This window comes from Acipenser ruthenus, chromosome 14 (assembly GCF_902713425.1).
Source record: "Acipenser ruthenus chromosome 14, fAciRut3.2 maternal haplotype, whole genome shotgun sequence".
In the NCBI taxonomy this organism is placed as follows: domain Eukaryota; kingdom Metazoa; phylum Chordata; class Actinopteri; order Acipenseriformes; family Acipenseridae; genus Acipenser; species Acipenser ruthenus.
In genome coordinates, this window is record NC_081202.1 from 24,169,479 (window position 1) to 24,193,828 (window position 24,350).

The 24,350-nt window shown below is 36.2% G+C and overlaps 1 protein-coding gene across 3 annotated transcripts in view; it reads right to left on the reverse strand.

The window, feature by feature from the left end:
- Window positions 1-23,240, reverse strand: part of mterf2 (mitochondrial transcription termination factor 2) — a 28,960-nt gene extending 5,720 nt beyond the window's left edge. Inside the window, exons 1-3 of one of the 3 annotated variants that reach the window (XR_009307271.1) lie at window positions 23,101-23,240; window positions 7,049-7,267; window positions 5,450-5,880 (exon numbers count right to left, since the gene is read on the reverse strand). Coding sequence is in view for 2 of the 3 variants with exons in the window: in XM_034033715.3 (XP_033889606.1) it covers window positions 15,576-16,736 (1,161 nt within the window). In the remaining variant the exon portion in view is untranslated. Of the gene's footprint in view, window positions 1-5,449; window positions 5,881-7,048; window positions 7,268-15,329; window positions 16,790-23,057 lie in introns of those variants that run through there. The other 2 variants (XM_034033715.3, XM_034033716.3) reach the window with 2 other exon arrangements.
- Between the last annotated feature and the right edge of the window lie 1,110 nt (window positions 23,241-24,350).

Consider the following 24,350-nt stretch of genomic DNA (forward strand, 5'->3'; position numbering starts at 1 on the left):
TAATGAATGCAGCCATGTATCAAAACATTCTACAAAGTACAATAATACCATCTGCTCATAGGTGATTGGCAGACAGTATATCTTACAATACAACAACAACCCAAAGCATCCAGATTTCATCAACAAGATGTAACATACTGGTTAAGAATAATTGTAAACGTCTAAAAGCCATAATAAAAGCGAAAGGAGGGCACACACAATATTAAATAAATTACTATAAATTGTGTATTTTGCTTTTTTGTTTTATTAAAAAGTGGTTAAAGTTAACTAAATGCTTGTCCTAATTCTGTTACCTTGAATTATGGTATAAGCATAGGGTGTGAATAATATATATATATATATATATATATATATATATATATATATATATATATATATATATTATATTAATGGGCCAGATTAACGCAGGGACTTTAGGGGCTGCAGCCCAGGACCTCAGATTTTGAGGGGCACCAAAAAATATATATAATTTATAATACAGTCTCTAAAAAATAAATAAGTAGCGTGTGACTGTATGGATAGGAACAACATGTCTGTTTTACAAAGCCGTACTGCATTGGAGGAGCAGGGACTGTCTGATCATATGACTTCACCTGTGATCAAGTCACATGCCACTTTTATCAGGTGTGCTGCGGCGCGAAAGGGACACAGATCAGAACCTGTAACTGTCTGGCAAAGCAGCACCTAGAACGTATGAGAGCGACGCTGAAAAGCAGAAACAACAAGTACAGTCGCAAGGAAGATATGTTAAACAAAACACCAACGCTGACACGCAATTTTAATACAATACCAACAAATGCATGTGAAGGTACCTGTACTTAGGAACAAAAAATTGTTGAGAAATCAGGAAGAAACAACCTAGGTTTATATGGATTACAGTGGGGCAATCTCCATGGGAAAATAAACACAAGTCTCACCATTTTCTCACTCTATTTTGGTAGTAGTTCCGGGTTGTGTGTAAAATACAGAGGCTATGTTTGTGCCTGAGTTCCAATTTGGTCTTGCACGACTTACTGATATCGTACAGCTTTCTTAAACCGGGTTTCCATTAAGTTTTTAGGTTGTCTTAAAACACAGCCTGCCTCATTTGGTCCCCAAAAAAACAATAAATAAATAATAATAATAATAATAATAATAATAATAAAAAACGTCGTTCCTGTGTGTGCAGCTCTGCTGATTCTGCTGACACAAATAATAATAAAAAAAAACAACATTACATAAGAAAGCGCTGTGTACTATCCTTGTATTATGTGCTAAACATTTTTTGACTGCATATATATTTACTACAATCCTATTGTACACGTACATATTCATAAGAGACAAGGACAACACATTTCCAGATAACATTCTATTATGACAAAAGAGTCTGCAGTTTGCATTTCCCATTTTGTATTTGAAACTGGCAGTAACTAACGCTGTGGCCAGTACTCATTTTCATATATACATATATATATATATATATGTGTGTGTGTGTGTGTGTGTGTGTTTACTGTAACTGAGTGGTTAATTACAGTTTTAGTAACTTTTACAACAAGCTGAAATACCAGGGTAATAATTGGCTCTTAAGCCTTCATTCATTGTCAAGAATGAGATTCAATACAGGAATACTTGTTTTACCATGCTGGGTTTTGTTGTCATCATGCTTTTGACAGCTTTAAACTGATTTTGTCTTTTTCAGTTACTAGACAATACACGCCTGTTTGAAAACAAGTAACATTTATGACTTGCATTCTCCTTTCTGTAAGCACATTTCCACGTTTTTAAATTTTTAAAAAAATGTATATTCTTACAGGGGCAATCTGGACCTTTGTGTATATAATGTACTTGATATAATTGTAAATATTTGATATTTATTTATTTTTGGCTATGTAGGACCCATCAATATATTTTATATTTCACACAATGCATGGTATTCATTGAATGGGATGAGGTTTTTAGACGGACCCTCTTTTGCTTTCAGGTTATTTTTTACCTTCGTATATGACCCCATTAAGCTGTTTCTGTTGTGTTGTAAAGCCTATAATATTGAATATTTAAGTTTATTTTTCTGCACACAACAATGCCAAATGCCATTATGTATAATACCAGTGCACCATCTAAAGCTTCTCCTTTATTAATGTCCTTGTCATTAAAATCCTGTGTTAGTGGTTATTTGCTCCCTTGTTCTTCCTACTTGTGCTTTCCGAGAATTGAAATGCAATGTTTTCCTAGTGGCTTGGTTTACGTGCAGTTTTTTCTTAAAAATATTTCCCAACATAAAACCAATGTCACCTTACAATAATTGATTTTGAGTTTCAGTGTTTTAAAATAAAATATCAAACAACGAAATTTCAATGTACCATTTGTAATTCAGTAATATGAGAGAATTGGTCAGGGGTCTGAATACTTTTGCAAGGCACTGTATATATATATATCTATATATATATATATATATATAGATATATATAGATATATATATATATATAGGACTCTGAAACGGGCATAACCACTTTAGGCAGAAAATACTCAATCTGACCACATCAACCCTTTTGATTTTTGCACGGGGGGTATGTTAATTAGGTACCCACTTAATTTGCATAACATTCCTCATACTGTCAGACTTGGGGTTTTGCGATTGTTCTTATCTTTACTGGCCATTTTAGATTTTTGCTCGGAACACAAAAAACAGTCAAAGTTAAAACACTGCCACTAAAGCCCTCCCTAATGGTCGGTAAAGCTTTGATATTCAGGGCCAGTGCTTTCTTTTAGTTATCAAATCAGCTGCATATTACCAGTTGCATTTACTTAATTAAATAAATAAATACATAATAACATAAATAAACAAACAAATGACCTGTAGGGGAAATTACACTAAACAATTTGTGCTGCAATATGACTCCGCCCTTGAAATGTGCAGATTAGAAAACGTTACTCACTGAGAAAAGGGACCCTACAAATGGGGTTGCAAAACCTGCTTTTTCACATCATAGCACTACAGCATACCCTACCGGCCAGGCGCCTAGTGAGTTCAGGCAGACAACAGCAGAGATCTGACATCTGCTCTGGAGTTCCTGGGTGTGAAAGAGGAAACTGGCTCGGTCATTGGCTCAGAGGATGCCCACTGAACCTTTGGTTCTCCTGAATTGCGTGGGTAATTGCTGCGGTGAGCAAAAAAAATATTTGACATTCTAAACTGGGGAGTAAATCGGGGGTGAAACAATAATCTAGAAGCATATAACTAAAAATGCTGAAAATCAAATACTACATGAAATAAAATGACCGAATTCTAGAAAGAAAATGTAAAAATGATCCTTATGAAGTATAATGGAAGTTAAATATTACAAAATACACCTGAAAAATACAGCAAAAATATACATTTTGATAGTGTTTGCAGTTAAAAAAGAAAACGGTACAAGAATATACTACAGTCAAATCGATAAGACTGCTTTAGCATTATTCATTAATTAACATTATGTGGCATAATGAAAACCTTATGATGTTACATAACCTTGTTTCATATTGTACATATGAAAACGATACCTCCGATGACAGCATTGTCATAATCTGATATGCTTCCTAATCTATAAACATGTTTAAGGTAAAACAAAATGTACTTCTGCACCCAATTATAACTGAAAAGGGAGTAAAACAATTACATGTAAAGTGGTTAGAAACAAACATTTTGCCCAGAAATTCCAGGCTTCCTTGTATTTCCTTGTTATGCATATCTACAGAAATACAGTGATGCAATAGTTAAATATAAATCCAGCAATGGTAATTACTATAAAATGATAATGATAATACAGTATATAAATTATACCCATGTTTTTAAAACACCCTGCACTAATCCCAATTGCAAAATCAATCTGAACCTTGATCTCTGGTAAATAAAACTGGGCGGAAGAAAATTTAAAACATCAGTGGCCTTCTACAGTGGTGCTACACAGTAAACAAATGAATCATTCTTAGTAACAGACAAACGGTGGTGGCATACTACTGATGATAAATGTTCAACCAGAAAATATCCTGTTTTAGAGATTACTGACAACCACCCAGTAATCTCTTAGCATTACAGGATAAGGGCAGCGACGCAAAGAATGCACTATGAATTCAGCGTGAGTGCAATTCAGTGGGTATTAAAGCGCTCAGTCTCTCTCTCAGAGCTTATTGTGCAGCTCTTTAAAGAGTGGAGCCTGGCTCAGCAACGTGTGACTGTGGAGAGAAATCACACACAAAACCGACCAGGCTGATTTGCTGCAGCTTGCAATAACATGGGTATCGGGGGGAAAAATGGGTGCCTGCCATGGAACCTCCCGTAAGTAACAAAAAGGTATTTTCTCATTGCTTACCAAATCTCTTTTTCACTGGTGTTATTGTTGTAATGTTCAAATAAACCCAGCAAAACACCCTGGGTACACCCTAGACATCATGGATATTTTTTATGATCATGTGGTGCAAGCATTCAAGATGAAATACTGTATATGGCACATTCTTTACAGAGGTATTGCATTGGCCATATGTAAAACTGTTTAAATATTAAACAGTACTATACGGTGGCTGTCTCATGTGAAATTGTTTCAATCCACCTTGGTAACTAACACCCATGTGATTTAAACTGAAGTTTGTATTTACCACTAAGACTGTCTCAGTGAATCTCTTGGACAAATGCTTATGAACTATTTCAACACTAGATAAATGAAAAGCATGAGGATATACAGGAATGCTTACAGAAAACAAATAATTCACTACTTAAACTCACTAAAAGTGTATACCCCATCCTATTGTAATGGAATTTTCTAAATTCTATTTGGTTTTTACTTGTTTTGTGTTTTTTTAATAGGAGCGAGTTTTAAAAAAAATTGGGCACCATCTCGTCTGTTTCTACCCCAGGTAAATATCTCGATACCATAAAGCTTAGTGGTTGCTTAAAGTCATCAACACAGACAAAGGCATTCAGCGCTCGTCATTGTGACTTTGAGTCTGATACAAAGTTGGCAAACAAAAATGCATTAAATAGCATCAGTGCAATTTATCACCTCCATAACACTGCTTTATAAATCAAGATTAAAGGAATGACTCAATTGACATTATGGTAATCAAAGTATGGGACCTTTGAAAAATGACAAAACATTCCTGAACCTGCTGGTGTGGGGCAGAAAGTGCTGGGAGGCATTCCCCGAGAGCCTCCTCCCTCTCCCAGACACGCTGCATGTCATCCTGAGCCGGACCCTGAGGCAAGTCATGTGGACATGAGAGAGAGAGATCTTAGATTGGCAGTTTTTGGAAAATGTGACCGCAATTCTTGAAATTAAGTTGTTAGCACCACAGATGACTCTACTTGGAACCTGAGATGATAAGCAAGGCATTTATAATGCCTTGAAAACTGAAAGAACAAATAATGCTAAACATTCCCACCACCAGATTAGCATACGGCTTAGAGCATCATCAATATACGCTGCAGCATACTCACAATGTGGGTGTAAGACCTGGTCCATCAGTCTCTGAAAGGCAGTGGGTGCACCATGTAGCCCAAACGGTTATGGTTATGAAATGGAACAGACCATCAGGAGTTGAAAATGCAGTTTTCTCTCTAGAGCTGCAGGTTAATGGGATCTGCCAGTATCCCTTCATCAGGTCCAAAGTGGAGATGAACCTAGCCGTTCCCAGTCTATCGAGAAGCTCGTTGACCCGAGGCATGGGGTAGGCATCGAACTTGGCAATAGTGTTTACCTTACGGAAATCAATGCAGAAGCGGTTGGTGCCATTCTTTTTGGTAATTGGACTGCACCACTTGCTCCTGGAAGGTTCAATCACCCCAATTTCGAGCATCGTCCATCTCTTTGCTAACGCCACCTCATTGACTTTCTGGGATCCGGTAAGGTCTTTCTCGCACCATGACACCTGGGGGAGTGATAATAGCATATTCAACAAGGTTAGTTCTACTGGGCAAGTCAGAAAAAAACATCATTGAACTCCTCAATTAACTTACGCAGCTCTCTTTGCTGATCTGGAAGTAACTGTTCCCCCATTGGAATGTTTCTGGTGCTAGGAGTCTCTAGACAGGGGCCTAAATCATTCTCTACTCTGCCTCGGGCTATAAGGCCTCCTTTGTCTGCCAGGGCTTTAACAAATTAACATGATAAATTTCACGTTCATTACGGCAATCTGGCTGCTTAATTTCATAATTTACCTTTCCTATAGCCCGAATCACCTCATATGGCCCCTGCCATTTAGCACACAGTTTCGATTCCGATGAGGGAAGCCGCAGCATTCATTTGTCTCCTGGTCGAAAGGGTTGAATTCTTGCATTTTGATTGCCGATTTGAGGTTGCCAAACGACCGACCAAATTATTATTATTATTATTTGTTTATTTAGCAGACGCCTTTATCCAAGGCGACTTACAGAGACTAGGGTGTGTGAACTATGCATCAGCTGCAGAGTCACTTACAATTACGTCTCACCCGAAAGACGGAGCACAAGGAGGTTAAGTGACTTGCTCAGGGTCACGCAATGAGTCAGTGGCTGAGGTGGGATTTGAACCGGGGACCTCCTGGTTACAAGCCCTTGTCTTTAATCACTGGACCACACAGCCTCCTGGGTTCCAGGTGATCTCTCAGTAGGAGCACATGTTGCACTACATTTTTGGACGAGCCTTTGTGCTCTTCCCACCCCTCTCTCAACAGATCGAGGATGCCGCAAGGCTGTTTGCCATACAAGAGCTTGAAGGGGGAGAACCCTGTCGAACTCTGCGGCACCTCTCTCACTGCAAAAAGGAGGTAGGGGAGAAGCGATGCCCAACGTTTTTGCTCTTGATTCACAAATTGTCTCAGCATTTGCTTTAGGGTCTGATTAAAAAATTCCACCAAACCATCTGTCTGCGTATGATTAACAGATGTCCTGATGGGACGTATTTTTTATATTTTAATAGTCTTCAGAAGCCGAGTTTCTGATTCCGGGGAAGTGGCAAGCTGACTTCCAACAATAAATTGCAGGGGAACTACCAGAAAACTCTTAGTGAGAGCTCTTTCACAGACTCACTCACACAACTGGAGAGGTTAGTTTACCTACCTGACTGTGAGATGCAAAAGAGAATGTGATCTCCGCGGAGTGACTACTTATTCCCTCAGTAGGCGGGACCGAGGATGACACTCTCTGGAGGGGCCTCTCAGCAGCTCTGACATAAAATGCTTAGTAAATACCTGACCTGTGGCAGGCATATCCCAAATGTATTGTTGTTGGTCATCTTCGAATTGAAAGGGAACAACTTTTCACAATTTGCTGTTCCAGCTGAAAAAGTCACAAAAGCAAAAAACTATTGTAGCTGCTGGAAAGAAAGCAAAACATGACTCAAATGTTTGATGTAATGGCTAAAGATCGGAGTAAATGAAAGACACGGCAACAATCATAATGTATTATTCTTTGGAAATATGCTGTAGCCAGCATCATCCCTGTATTTAATGCAGCCAGTTTAGCTAGTAAATACATCACTTTACCCACAATTAATTAAGATTTTCCATATGGCAGAATACATTTGCAGCTTAATTAATGAATTGGCACGTTGGTACTGTTTTCTACCAAGCCAGTTATTAAATCACTGTTTATTTGTTGATTCAAAGTCAAAAAGTGCACTTTTTGAACAAATTCTGGCATTTTCTTCATTCAGATTTAAAAGCCTGTTAACTTAGATATGTAAATAAGTACATGTCTTCTTTGTGTGAAGACGTTTTCCAGGGTTGTGTCTGCATTCGCAACACTGATGCATCAGCATCTAGCAGAGAATGACAGGACTTTAGAGAAATGTCGTTTTCCAAAATCGAACTTTTAAAAATTCAGTTTTTACCTAACTGTAACATACTCATTTGCCACCACGGTGATCTGAAAACTGTTCTGGAAAACTCTGGGATCTAGAACCACATGCCTGACATGCTAAGGCAAAGGATTACCTGGCAACACTATGACAATACAATTTTGAGAATACAGTCTTCTGTTAAGGTTGCAATCAGACAGTTTAGTTGAGTCCACAGCACCCCTAAATAGTCTGAAATAAAAACATTTCCATCAAATCCCTTCCATTTGTTGATTCACTGACTCATATGGGTTTGCTCAGAGAAGCTGATTCAGTCACTATGGTATTCTGCTGCAGAGTCTACGACGTATATATATTTTAAACAGTCTTAGTGATTTGGATGTGTCAAAAAAGAACTTGGTTTATAAGGAGTGCTATTTAAGAAATTATTTCTAAAAAAACCCCTACAGGATGCCTGCTGTGTTAACCAATACCACGATGAGTATTACACTGATCAAGAAAGGCTACAGTAGGGTAAACTCCCAGTCATCTAATTATTTAACACGTCAGACTAAAGGGTCCCCGAGTGGCTCACCTGGTAAAAGCACAGCCGTGTGGTGTGCAGGGCGAGTCATACAGTGCAGGTTCGTTATAAAAAGTGATGAGCTGTTCATCACTGAGAGAGTGTGGGGGGTAGACTAAAATCATTTCTGTCTGAGAAAAATGTAATAACAATTGCTGAGCTTACATTTCGAACCAGATATACATTTTTAAAGATCTATATAACCTCAAAGACAGTATATTTACCACCTTAATTCTTCAACTAGGTCCTACGCAGCAGAAAATGATAGATTTTAATTGCCTTTGTCATCTATTTTAATATTCCCTGTGAATTATAAGCCATAAAATCAACGTGTAACATTTGCTAATAATACTGTATGTCAGGTTTAAATGAAAAAGAACAATTTATATTACCTCTTATTAACCTCCCATGGTTTAGCGTATAATTCAATTTGACAACACTACTGTTCTTCACAGACAACGGTCTTACTAGTGGGGATAATTTGTGGTGAATGTAGTATGGCTGTTATATTGTTTCATATTTTAAGTGAAACAATCTTTCCATGGTGTTTTATTAAATTTACTGTTCGTTGTTTCCTCTTTTATTGAACCTATACATTAACTTGTCCTTAGTCTGCATTGGATAGTATACTTTAACTTGATAATGGTGTGACTTTATAGTTAAGAAGTGTGTTGATGGACCCAATTTACTAAACCTGTTTTAAGGAATGTCTTTTTAAGGACTTCTTAGAAGAGTGTGTATGAGCACTTAGCTTAGGTTAATCAGTTCCTCGAAAAAAAAAAAATCGGAAAAAACTAATAAATCCTTCCATGTTCCGATATTTTGGATGTGTGGGGCTAAAAGCACAAAACTTTACCGTGAGTACTAGGGCACACATACTACAGGAGTTGAACAGAATTGTTTACTTAACATTTCCTGAACGGGATATTTTTTTTTAGCCATGAGAGATCTTTTCAGAAAACTTTTTTGCTAGAATAGTAATGATCTAAACAAAAATAGCTAATCAGACTTAACACACTTAATATATTAAACAGGTAAGGAATAAAAAAAAAATAGGAAAATGTACAGGATCTAAAAAATATATCTTTAAATATGGCTGACATAGGCTCATCTGGTAAAAGCACAGCCACGTGGTGTGCCGGGTGAGTCATACAGCGCAGGTTGGCGTCCTGGCTTCGTGAAGTCATCGGTCTTCGCTGGGGATTGCACAGGGAGGTCACCTTGGCTCTGGCGCTACAGCGAACCCTACTGGCCAGGCGCCCAGTGAGCTCAAAAGCAGACACCTCCAGAGGTTAGTAGCTTGCTGACATCCGCTCTCGAGTTCCTGGGTGTAAAAGAGGAAGCTGACTCGTTCATGGGATTGGAGGATGCTCAATGAACCTTCGGTTCTCCTGAGCTGTGTGGGGAATTGCTGCGGTGAGGGGAACAATGATTGGACATTCCAAATTGGGAAGAAAATCAGGGGCAAAATAACTGGGCACACTAAATTTAAATATTAAAAATCAAATGTATTAAGTTAAAACAAATAAATGTAAGTTGAATTGGAGATCTTCAGAACATTTTTTTCTTTTAAACTGCTTTTTTTTTACTATTGTAAAATGCATGATTAAGTGTTTAACCTGTTTGCTGCCTAACTAAAAAAATACTAAATCTCCTCGTGGTCCATTGTAAAAATAGCAATTGTGCATTGAGCATTACAGTAGTCCAATCTCAAAGAAATAAAGGCATGGACTACTTTCTCTGCATCGGAAAAAGATAGGAAACATCTAATTTTGGCAATATTTCTGAGATGGTAGAAACAAACTTTTATAATCTTTTTGATGTGTGACTCAAAACGTAAGGTAGAGTCAAAAATAACACCCAAATTTCTCACTTCAGATTTCAAATTAGGAGTTAGGTGTTTGCTGAGCACCCACTATCAAAACTTCTGTCTTATCAGAGTTAAGTTGCAGAAAATTTTGGGACATCAAAGTCTTTATGTCAGTAAAGCACTCCAGAAGGACTGATGTAGTGATATCACCTAGTTTCACTGAGATGTATAACTGCGTGTCATTTGGATAACAGTGAAGATTTACACCATGCTTACGAATGATCTGGCCTAGAGGTAGCATGTATAAAGAGAATAAAATAGGACCAAGGATAGAACCCTGATGGACACCACAGTTGATATTTGCTAAAGAAGACATTGACTCCCCCAGTGAAACAAAAAAACTGCTGATATTAGAGAGGTAGGATCTAAACCAGTTTAGTATATTACCCGCCAGACCCACCCGTCCCTTATCCCAGACAGATTAAAATGGAATGATCCACTGCATCAAAAGCAGCACTAAGGTCCAAAAGACCCAGAATGGAAATAGAATTTGAATCTGCACTCATCAGAAAATCATTTGTTACTCTAACCAGGGCAGTCTCTGTGCTGTGATTAGAACGAAACCCAGAATGAAACTTTTCAAGAATATTGTTTGAACTCAAGAAAACATTAAGTTGTTTAAGTACTATTTTTTCAAGGACCTTTGCTAACAACGGGAGGTTTGAAATGGGTCTAGTTAATCAGAAGTGAGCTATCTATGTATGTTTTTTTTTAAAGGAGCAGCTTAACTAGGACAATTTTAAAAGAGGACGGAACAATTCCAATTTCCAGTGAATTATTTATAATCATAAGAATATCATTGCACAGGAAACTAAATATATTCTTCAGAAATCTAGTTGGAATTGGCTCTAAAGTACTAGTTGCAGATTTCATCTGCATTACAGTCATGTTTAATTCCTCAGCAGTAATCAAAGCAAAATATTGCAGAACTGTTTCCCCCAGTCTGTCTGGGATACTTAAGTCAGGGCCATAAATTGGAATCTGATCCCTAATGGACTTTATTTTATTTTGAAAGCAATTAAGAAATTCACACTTAGTTGAAGACACTTCAATGTTACTAACAGGTGGTAAAAAACGGTTTACCAGTTTATCTATTGTTAAAAAGAGCACTGTAGAATTATCTGTATTTTCCTCAATAAGATTAGAGAAATAAGCATGACTTGCTGAGCTTTACATTTAGAAGAGACTAATCTATTCTTAACTGGAGCAACAGTATGAAAAGTAGTTGTGCACAGATAGTTAAATCTGTCAACTAACTCATGAGTCGACAGGGACTGTGAAGGAGCTGCTGGCAGTGAAGTTATAATTTCAGAGAACCTTTTTGCCATTGAGGGATTAATTGCATGACTTTTAATTAAACAAGTCCCACACTTATTAGGTACAGGTAGAGAAGATTCAAATAAAATACAAAAGTGATCAGAGATAGTAAGATCAATTATGGACGAGATATGAACACCTAAACCCTGAGTAATGACAAGATCTAAAGTGTGTCCACGGTTATGGGTGGGACCTGACACATGCTGAGTGAAATCAAGAGAGTCTAGCATCCTTAGAAAGTCACAAGCCTTTGAATCATCTTCATTATCAATGTGTAAAATTAAAATCTCCAAGAATAATAATCCTATCATAATTAGTAGATTATATAGACAAGCATTCGGCAAATTCTGATAGAAAAAGATGGCAAGGTTTTGGTGGTCGATAAATGCTTACAATAAGAATTGGTGCGTGGCTAGTTAATATTTAAAGTTAGAGATTGAAATGAAGAAAATTCATCAGCATTTATTTGTTTGCAGTTATACTCATTATGAAAAATACTAGCTAGTCCGCCCCCTCTCCCTAACAAACGAGCCTTCTGAACAAAAGTATAATCTGAAGGAGAGGCTTCAATCAAGGCGATATTCTCATCCACACAAAGCCAAAGGACATTTCTGCTGTTATTAGGCATAATTTCTGGGATAAGTATGGGACCACAGGCTCACATTCCATGGAGTACACAAATCACTACTGCACATGGCAGTCATAAGACAGATACATGGGGAGCTGTTAACATTTTTTATAACTATTTTTAGCAAATTCTTTTCCCTTCTCTAAAGTAATGATGGCAGTTTCTTATGACTATTCCATAACGTTATTGTCATTTCTTTTTTTAAAAATCAGAACTTCGGAATACTATAAAACAGGTTCAAGTTGCTATTTATAAAGTGCATTTCAAGATGGCGGTTATGCAATGTAATAAAAAAAAAAATCAGTTATTGGCATTATTTTCTTTTTAATGCTGACAATAAAAGTAAAACATGTATTTTTATTTGTATTGGTTATATGGATTAGCTGAAGGCCCAGAAGGACATGGCTAAATGAACATGAATCGCTAGCATACACTACTGTCCCTCAAGCATTCTTTCAAATATGAGTTTCATAATGGCTTTGGTGTAATGGCCCAAGTGTAAAACTTCTATATATGATTTGGAAAAAGCAGTGCATTTTTTCAAAGTGACCAATACAGCTAAAATACTGCACATTAAAGTGTAATATGTGAATACTGAGCAAGGTATGGAAATTTAAATCCAAACTTTTGAATTCTACTGATACATAACCCAAGTGAATTTAACTGTGACACAGCTCACCTACACATAATATAAAATTATACTTAAATAGCCTCCTTAAGAGCAAAACTTAGTTCACACACCCTAGTCTCTGTAAGTCGCCTTGGATAAAGGCGTCTGCTAAATAAACTAATAATAATAATAATAATAATAATAATAATAATAATAATAATAATAATAATAATAATAATAATAATCATCATCATCAGGAATAAACATATCTTTAGAGATGTCCAGGATAGAACCTTCTAAAATGCAGGACCATTAAAGAAGACAATGACATCTGTGCCTTCTGCCAGTTCTTTTGCCAATTCAACGCTTGTCTTCTTTCTATTCCTTAAGGATATTATCTTCAAGTATTGCTCATCCTTGTTAGACAGATTTTTGGGTCTTCCAGTCCTGGGTTTGTCAATTACAGATGATGTTTCTCTGTACTTGTTGATTATGCTTCGAATACCACACCTTGATGCAAGCTATTTCACTTAATGTTTTTCCTTCTTTATGCAAGTCAAGGTTGTTATAATAGCAAAAAACACTAGTGGAGGCTTTGAGTAAATTGTTCATGCTCATAATGCATCAGAGTATAAGAATGCAACATGTCTAAGACTTTTGCACAGCAGTATATATTACCTTTGAAAATGATCACAACCTGTTTTGTTTACATCCAATGTAAAGTCAGATCAGTTGATTGCAGGGTTTGGCCTAGTAGTAATGTTTTACAGGATATTACCGCACCCTCTGAGCCACATCAATGTGTGGAGAAGCAGTCTACTACTTTGATGGTGTGATATTCAGTAATACAATCACAGTTTGAAAACAGAAACTTACACAGCAGTTATCTAAGAAACTTTAAGTAAGAAGTAAATGTAGTAACTATACAGGCAAATACCTTTAAAAGGCATTGCTATAGGAAATTGAGGACGTAGAAAGAAAAATAGTTTAATCTTATGATCTCTATACACAAATCCTTTGATTTACATCCTTAATGAAGAATGACCCACAGTAAACCTGTTTTAATGATTTAAACAATAGTGGTATTTAGATCTATCACCAATAAGACTGCTTTTGGAAACAAGTATGGACAGTTGACAGCTGCAAGGCACAATCTGCCAATTAAATAAGCACCTTGGTTTTGGCTTTATATTCTCACAAGTCAATGACCAAAAACCTCCTGGTCCTTAAAGGTATGTTTAAAAAAATGCAAGTAATTTTATGAGAGACTGAAATATGTAGATGTAGCGAAGAATGGTAGTACTGTACCAAATACATAATAATCATCTTCTTAACTGAGGTATAGCTTTCTATTGTCAAAAAGCATTAGGAAATTCAAATAAATCCCATAAAAACAAGTTTTATACTATAGAAAAAGCAGAACACATCATAAGTTTAAGGGGATAAAATGGAAACAAGCGATATTTAATGTTTGCCACAGCCAACATTTCTCTAGTATGTTCTGGGGTTGAATAATGCTTTGGCTCTTTGCTATACTGTAAGTTGTCCCTTTCTTGTGTTCTGTTGTACATACTATGGCCTGCATCTTAAGCTGTATCTGTTCATAAACAAGTGTTTCAAATAGCCTAGTTAAAAGCCAGTGCCACAGATTGTTAGATTTCAGGGAATACAGTACAAGTCCCTGAAATCAACATACTATTCCTTTTTTGGGGGTCTATCCTTGACTTATGAATACATTTTCAACTCGCAAACAATTAAAGTTTAATTTGTTTTTCTAAGGTAAAACATGTCTAAAAAAAACACAAGCCAACTTTCTCTGTTTCAATGAAGTTTACCCAGTAGAAACTGTGTAAACATTTTAAAGTCCCATGATGTATCTTCATTAAGTCTGAATGTATGCTTAAGGCAGTACAGTTTGCCCCATGTGTTTGCCTTTGTTCATTATCTTCTTGGTACTGATGTGACCTAATTAAAGTGCATACTTTCCAGTAACAGTTCTAGAAACCTCCCTGCTGTCTTGTTTATTTTATTTGATCTCTTTGGCACAGTTGGCAGGAACTGGGACCTATTAGCATTGTCACTCACTCCAAAAGCTTGTACACTTTACAAGGGACTGTTAGAAAAGTCTGGAAAGCTCATAACGTATTCATGCAGACGTAAAGGTGTTTGTCACAGAATGCAAGACCTCACAACCTCTTGTACACCAGGTGAATCTAATAGCTATCAGAAGAGGCAACTTACATATTCAGGGACTGAATCCAAAATTCACAGCAAAGTGGTAAGGACGCAATTAGCATTTCTCCTGTTTGACATTTAATGAAATGGTACAAAACTGGCACTTGTGACCTATTACAGAAAATGAAGTTTAATGCAACACAACACATTTTCATTATCAATATTGCCTTTTTATAGGCAAGAACTGCAATGCACTGCACAGTACATTGTCTATTTAGCTTTTTTTCCCCACCGACTTAAACTTAATTATAATACATGACTTTGTCCCTACTGTGTTATCCCATTTTTAATAACAGAAGACTCAAAATAATAATAATCAATTTCACTTGTTCATTTTTATTTTCCTTCAGTGCGATACATTTTTCAACACACTCAATTACATTTGAAAAAAAATGAAATTGCACTCAAGTTGGATAACTTCCAAAGACATCTATAGTTTGATACAAGCACGATACTACAGTAATTGATACTGCAGAAAAAAAAATTACAACAGTATTCAAAAACAATGCAGCTACATCTTGTTTCTTTTTCATTTCTGCAGATTGTTACCCTAAATACACACTTTGCTATTCATCAACTTTCAAGGGAGCCACTGGATTAAACAATGGTCGCTCTTTCTTCAGGTGGATTTTTCCATAGCTTACCTCAAACTCTTTTTTTGTCCCATTTAAAGGTTCAAGACTGCCTTGTTTAATATTATACCTCGAAGCACTTAATTTTTTTATTCTATATTGCACTATCTGTGTTGTTAACTCCAACACTGTTGGGGTCTCTTTTATTTGGTCAATAGTAATGCCCTCATTTAAAAGTCCCTTTGAGCGCTCTGCTAAAACTGGAACGGAATAGTACAAAAGAGCTGGGCATTTTAATACAATCTCTTTCAGCTCTTGATCATCACTGCACTGTAACATTTCCTTGGCGTATGCCAGGCTCTTCTCCATGCTAATAGGAGATGGCTCAATGATAAACCCTCTTAGCTTAGACAGAAGTGCAAGAAGTTCTGCATCAGTAAACCCCCTTTTCTGCAGAAACATCATGTTATCCTTTACTGTCCCAGGGGGTTTCATTAAAATAAATGGATTTTGGCTCAAAAGTTTATGCAACCAAATTTTCATATTGGCTTCCAGTCCACCCAGTTTCAGATACATTTCTTGCAAAGTACTGATCATCTCTTTGTTCTTCTCAGCTGGGTTGCTGAAATTCTGGGGCGAACTGGCCATCAGTTTGCTGAGTGTCCTCTTGTTCATATTTAATCCCTGAAAATACTCAATGTTTGCCTTCTGGTTGGCATGGTGACTGACAGTAAAAAATGAATAAGGAAACTTTTCAATTATCTTTACTAGTTCTTTCTCGTTGGGACATACTGACCTCCACAACTCTTTCTGAGTGTTGACTTCAGCAGGGGTACAAAGCAATGCCTCAGGACACTGTTCCAGTATGCTAGCTATTGTCATCCTGTCTGCACCCATTTCTTTTAAAACACCTGCGATTTCATTGACGTAGGTGGTATCTTCAAACAGCACCCAACCTTTCAGTTTGCGTATTTTTCTAATATCCACTGATAAATTACAGAGGCAGTCCACAGTGCATTTGTTCTCAGCCTTTGAATCTCCAGTACCTAGGGCAGCACACCGGCCAGCACTAATATGGAACCTGTTGCTGTGGGGCAAGGAGATCTGGAGACGCTGGCAGTAAACACATAAGGATGATGCAGCCAGTCGGAGCATATTCAAAATGCAAGGCTTACTCTTTAACAGAAACCTGGCTCATTCAGGATGACCTTAAATAAAATAAAATAAAAAACATAATTATTATTAATATATTTACCAAGTAATATAAACGTAAATGTATACAGTAGTTTTGAAATGGAGTGGTACAAAAGCACAAATGGTCAACTAATGTAAGGCTTTCAAGTAGTATTGTTTGTATAGTGTCCTCTTCTTCAGTCGAAGATACTTAACTGTTGTTGAAGTCAATTATCTAGCAAATATGTTTGGCTGTTTCAAACTAAGTGACTGTTAGAGTTTCAAGATTTCAAAGCCCATGTGGCCTAGTTGGATAATGCCTGTCTACTCAAGAAATGATGTGGACAGACCATAAATGTGTCTGGAAGTTGCTAAGGGTTACATATAGCCAGATATACTGCAGTGAATGATACTGCATTAATTTTTTTTAAGTATGCAGATCATAGATTCTGCGAAGATACTTTATTCCACAGCTGAATACATGACGTTCTGCAAGAATTATATTTTGTACAAAAATTCTGGGAGATTTCACTAAATGAATAAAAACATTTTACACATTCATATAATTTTACTTACAAATAAATACAATAAGTATAATACTCCAAGTCTCAGATGCATTTGACTGGTTAAACAGATATAAAATGTACTTAGCATACACAGATAACTAAATTAAAAACAGAACTTGGAAAGCAAAAACAGCAGTAGTCTGGAATCAGCTGAACTGCAATATTTGTTGGACAATATAGGTACAGCTTTTTATAGAATTTTACATTCACAACACACAGAATTTAAACCCAATATTTGCCTACAGTAAATAAGCTTCAGGGAGAAGTGCCGCTCCACTATCAGGCATTTCTAAATGTTGACTAAAATGTTCAATTCTAGTTTACGAATCTAGTAGGGATGGGAATTTTAAATGTTTAAAACATATAAACTCTAAAGAAGTGGTTAAACATTTAATAATTTGCTAGACGTATAACCGGTCACGTGACAAGTGTCACCAAACGCATTCATTTTAGTAATTTTTCATCATTAGTCCGTCGCGTACCACACTGCTCTAGTGCAACAGTAAGGGCGGATATTATAAAAAGGAAGGGGTTTGGCAATTGCCTCCAAGTAGCTTTTCTAATTGGTGCAACAGAAAGATTGACACTGGAGCGGGTTTTATTGTCGGTCGATCTGGCGCTTCATTGGTGCACTGTGTGTGTGTGTGTTCATGCCTGTTGTAGGTGTGGTATGGTATCAATTCCACGGCTGGGTAATAACGTTAATGACCAGCGTTTTTTCTGAATTTGTTCTACATTTAAAATGGCATCTCTAAACAAAGGAAGCCACGTTTTGGAAGTATTTTGAGGAACCAGACGAGAAAACTCCACATTGATAAAGTTAAAAAATGCATATAGAATATAAATAAGTAAGATTTACAGAGAAAAACAAATTAATCTCAGTTGCATAAGTATTCAACCCCTTTGCTACTGCAGCCCTAAATCAGGTCAGGTGCAAATTATTTGTTTGAAAGGTCACAAAATTAGTGAAATGGTTTCAGCCTGTGTGTACACAACGTGGTTTAACTTGTAGATAATTTCCCTCAGGTATATAAAGACTTTCAAGTTGCAACTCACATAGTGATCCTACAAAGCAACCATGAAGACCAAGGAGCTTTCAAAACAAGTAAGGGATAAAGTGGTAGAGAGGCACAGAGCAGGAGAAGGGTACAAGAAAATTTCAAAGGCGATGATTATCCCTCTCAGCACAGTGAAGGAAGTCCATCATTAAGAAGTGGAAGATGCATCATACCACACAGACACTACCCAGATCAGGTCACCCTCCCAAACTGAGCAGCTGGGCAAGCAGGAAACTGGTCCGGGATGTCACTCTGAAGCCAACAATGACCTTGCAAAGGTCCGTGTCAGAGATGGAAGTCAGTGTTTGCACATCAACAATAAGCCGGTCCCTACACAAAGCTGGCCTGTATGGACAGGTGACAAGAAAGAAGCCATTACTCAAAAAGCCTCATCTTAAAGCATGTATGGAGTTTGCGAAAAAGCATGTAGATGATACTGCAGACATGTGGAAAAAGGTTTTGCGGTCAGAAGAGACAAAAATGTAACTTTCTAGTCTAAATTCCAAGCATTACATCTGGCGCAAGCCCAACATTGCACTTCACCCAGTCAACACCATCCCAACTGTCAAGCATGGTGGTGGCAGCATCATGTTATTGGGATGCATCTCTTCAGCAGGGACTGGGAAGCTTGTCAGGATAGAGGGGAGAATGGATGGTGCAAAGTACAGGTCGAATCCTTGAGGAAAACCTGTTTGAGTGAGCCAAGACTCTGAAACTGGGGTTTAAACACATTTCAGCAGGACAATGACCCGAAGTACAAAGCCAAAGCCACACTGGAGTGGTTGAACAAGAAGACAATTAATGTTCTTGAGTGACCCAGTCAAAGTCCTGACTTGAATCCAATCGAAAACTTATGGCGAGACTTCAAGATTGCAGTCCATCGACGATCCCCAACAAACTTATCAGAACTGGAGCAATTTTCCTATGAAGAATGGGCAAAAATTTCACCATCCTACTGTGCAAAGCTAGTAGAGACCTATCCAAAAATACTCATAGCAGTAACTGCTGCAGAAGGTGCTTCTACCAAGTACTGACTTAAGGGGCTGAATACTTATGCAACCAGTAAATTTCACTTTGTATATTTTCTTTGCAAGTTTTGCTGACGTGTAACCTCCTCCTGATATAAGAGTGTTCAGTTTAACCACTACAGCTTTGAATAAAAAAAAAGTTTGAAAAACTGCATAAATTATTTCTAATTCAACAAAATGTGACATATATATATATATATATATATATATATATATATATATATATATATATATATATATATATATATATTATATATATACACACACACATATAAACGTGTATTATTTTATTGTTTAATAATCACCTGCACCTGGCTAATATTGTAAATTAGAGCCAGGTGCAGGGTATTTAAAGAAAGCAGTCAGTCTGCTCAGGGCTGCTGTGTGGAGAGCCCGATTGATAAGTGTGCTCAATCGTAGTAATAAGGAGGTTACTGTGAAAGCCTTGTTGTGTTATTTGAACAAACCTGTGTGTTTTTGTTTTGTATGGTGTTTCGTTTTAACAGGTAAACAGCTTAGCTGTCCGGTTTTGGAGAGGTTCCTGACGAGTGTAGTCAGTGCTCCAAAACAGAGTTAGGTTTTGTTTTCATTTTTGTTTCTTTGGTTTATTAAAATTAGCGCGTCAGCGCTTAAAACTAAATTTTCTGTCCTGGAGCAACGAACGACCGTGAGTGGCGGCTAGGTTACTATATATATATATTTATATATACAAATAAAAGGGTACCTGTCTGGTTTTAAATGACCCAACACTACCAGGATCTCTTTTTACTATCCAGGTTTCGCTTTATTAATTTGAGAATTGAAAAATGTAGACAATATGACAATACAGTTGTACACGCAGGTCTCTGGCCGGCGTAATAAAGGCAACGTTAAAACAAGCTTTTGCATTAACCCTTTTCTTAACTAACAGGGTATCAATGTTTTACAGAAAACAATAACACTGGGGCAAGTACACCTCAATAATAATAACTGCAGTGACTATTCTTCTCAGGAACTAAATAGGAAAGAAAACAACATAACAACATAACAACATCCTGTTGGTTTATGTCGGTGATAACTCTGTGATCCATTAATAATAATAACCGAGTGGCTTCCAATACAGAATGCTTTATCTACAGTTATTGCACAGATATAGTTTCTTACCAAAAATAAACTATATATATATATATATATATATATATATATATATACACACACACATACATACACACACACACTACACTAATCAAATAAGTAGCCTTTATTTAAAAATAAATAAGCAGATAAATAAAATAAAAATAAAATAATGCTTGGTAAAGAAATTCCACCCAATGCTTTGCTTGGATGCCATTGTTATGTATTCACAAGACAGAAATAGTGAGCAGGAAAGGCACTTTATTGTTACAACCAAACAGACACACGTGTCTTTTGCGACTGCCGTCACAACAGAATATGGCCAATATATGTCACAAAGAATCCCGCAGCACGAAGCGTATTTAACATAACTGTATTCAAATTGAGATTATTATTATTATTATTATTATTATTATTATTATTATTATTATTATTATATCTTGTTTATTAAAAACCACCAACTGCTGCAAATAGCATCAGGGTCAAATATTTCTCACTCAGAGCATGACCGGGACCAAACAGCCTTCCTCATTCCATTCAAATGATGCAAACTCATCTATTAACAAAAAAATAATCTATTAACAACAAAACAGCATACCTTAAATTGAAATTCAATTTACTCAAGGACAAAAAACAGCATATCTTAAATCAAAATTCAATTCTTTATTTCAGCTGTGTACAAAAAAACAGCTTCCCTTAAATCGAAATTCAGTTTACTCAAGGACAAAAAACAGCATACCTTAAATTGAAATTCAATTCTTTATTTGAGCTGTGTACAAAAAAAAAAAAAAAAAAACAGCTTCCCTTAAATGGAAATTCAATTTACGCAAGGGGGCGCAAAAGCGCAGATTGAGCAGCATCTTCAAAATCTGTTTAGGAACTGTGCATTTGCTCAAAGCACATTTCGCAATTTTATTGTATGGCTTTACTCAACGACTTATGAAGCTGTCTCTTTTCTGCTTTGTTCTTTGCTTGTTTGATATTTTCAGTTTCACCAAAATAATTTGCTCAAAGACCGAAATAAACTTTCATTTCATTCTTTGATAATTTGTAAATGCTCAGATCGCAAAATGTTTATTTTTGTCCGTGATTGACCGAATCCTGACTGAGTGTAACACACACACATACATATACATTAAGGTCAGTATACACTAACGTTGACATTTCAGGCTCATATCAGAGGTTGTTCAGGCAGTAAATTTTTAATAAATACAGAAATAATAACATTTTGGAATCTCACTGCATCATACTATAAAAGGACTTTTAACTAAACTGTTTTTTATTTTATTTATGTATTTTTTCTGTGCTAGGATCAATAACAGTAATACTTTGAAACAAAATTAAATAAATTAAAAAAGACTGACATCTAAGATCCTTGAAACATTGATTTATGATTAGATTGTGCTATCTGAACTTTCATTTATGATTTTGGTATTTATTTTTTTCACTAGTTTTCTTTTTAATCTTTGTACAAAAGTTTGTTTCATTTCTTCTACTATCCATTAATGTGGATGATTAAAGTCTACAACAAAATATAGTTTTGAATGTACTTCACACACACACACACAATGTGTTTTATTTTAGGTACACACTTTTTGGAGCAACAGTCAACAGTTGAAACCACTTTATCTCCAACGTGTAATGTAATTTACACACGAATGTGAGTAATGACATAAACAACACACTTTATAGTAACATTATAGACATTTCATTTCCAGAAATGTGGTGCATTGCACATACCAGGCCACTACTTGATAACATGTGTTGTTGTGTCATGTAAAATTTCATTCAAACAAGAACACAAGACATATTTTCGTAAGTTATTTCTTTTTTTTTTACCTTTAAATGTTTAGTATAAATTAGTATATTTCACATACTGTATGTGTTGCTAAGTTCAAAACAACATGTGCCTTTTTAATTAAATATCTGCTATTAAACAAGGTCTTTTTTTCTTACAATTCATAATAAATGCTCTAATTTTCATACTAAATAGCACTTAATAGTACTGTACATGCCACTATGCACACAATACTCTATTCGCAAGACAATTGCTTAACCTTCAACATCACACCCAGCTTTTAGGTGGCACAGCCCTCACAATGTGCACTAATATATGCAGGAAAAGAAGGGTGTGTTCACGGCATAGTCTGTGAATGCCTACTTGTACAACTCTGCAATCTACTTTATGTTGAAGGGAAATGCTCAAGCTTTAAAATGATAACAAACTTAATTATTAGTGAAAAGTAGACTGCAGTAAAACGTATACAAAGTAGCTCTGATAAAGCCGGTGGCTTATGGTTTTTTTACACAGGTTATACAATCTGCGACACAATATACCCCATTGTCTTCACTCAATCATTTTACACACATTACAAGACTGATACATATCTCCGAGCTTGGTAAAACTCGAGCACAACAAAGACATTGTCCTACAAAAGACTTGCATAACCTAGCAGTTCAGTGTTATTTAGTTTTATTTTAAATAGGGTTAGTAAAAAATGAAATGGCACGACGAAAAGACAACATTTCAAAAAGTACCTTCCCGCAAGTTTTCAGAAAAAGCAAACGAAACTGTATTTACCCCAGTTCAGTGCTTCCTCCTCCAGCACTTAGGAAATGACGTAAAGTCAGGCTTATGCAAGCCTTATTCTCAAAAAGGCGTAGGCTACGTCAGAAATGAAAAAAAAAACACACACATTTTGTACTATTGTAAAGCTACTGGGTAGGTCAGTAGTCTATTTTGTTCAAGAGTTGCTGAATGCACAGATTTACATACTGAATTCACAGCCCGTCCTCTGTGTATTGATTGGTTTGGAGGAAAGGTCAATGTTACTGTATTTCATCTAGTCAAGAGTTTATGTAAAATCAAGTCATTCCACAGATTATATCATACATACTGTATGGTTGAAAAGAAGAAATGTCCCACACAATGGTCCAACCCTGGTAGGAAAATACCAGCAACATTATGTACAGTAAATGTTTCTGAGTCCATATTCCAGATTACATGCATTATTTTATCTGTAGTTTAGGACAATCAGAATTTCTTTAAATTGAAAGATTGACAAATGTACTATTTATTTTACCATTAATAACCTCTCACTGCTGCATGAGCATGAATGGAAAGAACGATTTATGGAGGGCGGAAACTTGTGTGTGCAGCTGAAACAGCCTTTAAGTAATGTAAACAAACTGGAAAGTTAATATGATCTGGTTTCGGTAAAGTAGCAGTAAACAGTCACAATCAATTAATCATATTCTAGTGTTGAAATTAACAGCACTGTTGAAGACTGTATCTTTAAATGTGCTTTTAGTACACACAGATAATGTACGTCTGTAATTATTGTGACATTGGCAGATAGCTTACCTCCAAACAGCAGTATCATCAGAACATCACATTTCAGAGGAAAAATCTGGCTGCACTGCAATTGGGTCATTATCAGCATATATTAGAATTAATTAATATTATAAACAGGAACTCACACAGCAAGATATTAATTACAGGTATGTGTCACCAGCACATTTTATGTTTACATTTCCTAGCCAAATGGTAGATTTTACAGGTTGTTGACAAACAATGGCACCTTATCATGATTACTCTCAATATAATAAACTATAAACTGCATGATTATAAAATAGTGTGCCTTTTGAATTATTATTATTAATTGACAAAAAAAAACCCAGAAAAACATATACTGTCACACAAGGGGGTTACTGTTTATTGCTGAGTCACTTGGTAGGGATACCCCTAATAGCCATTTGGACATTAAAGAGGGTGAAGCAATAGTTATGTTGAATTGGGTTATTATTACTGTATGTCTCCTTCTCTCTGCT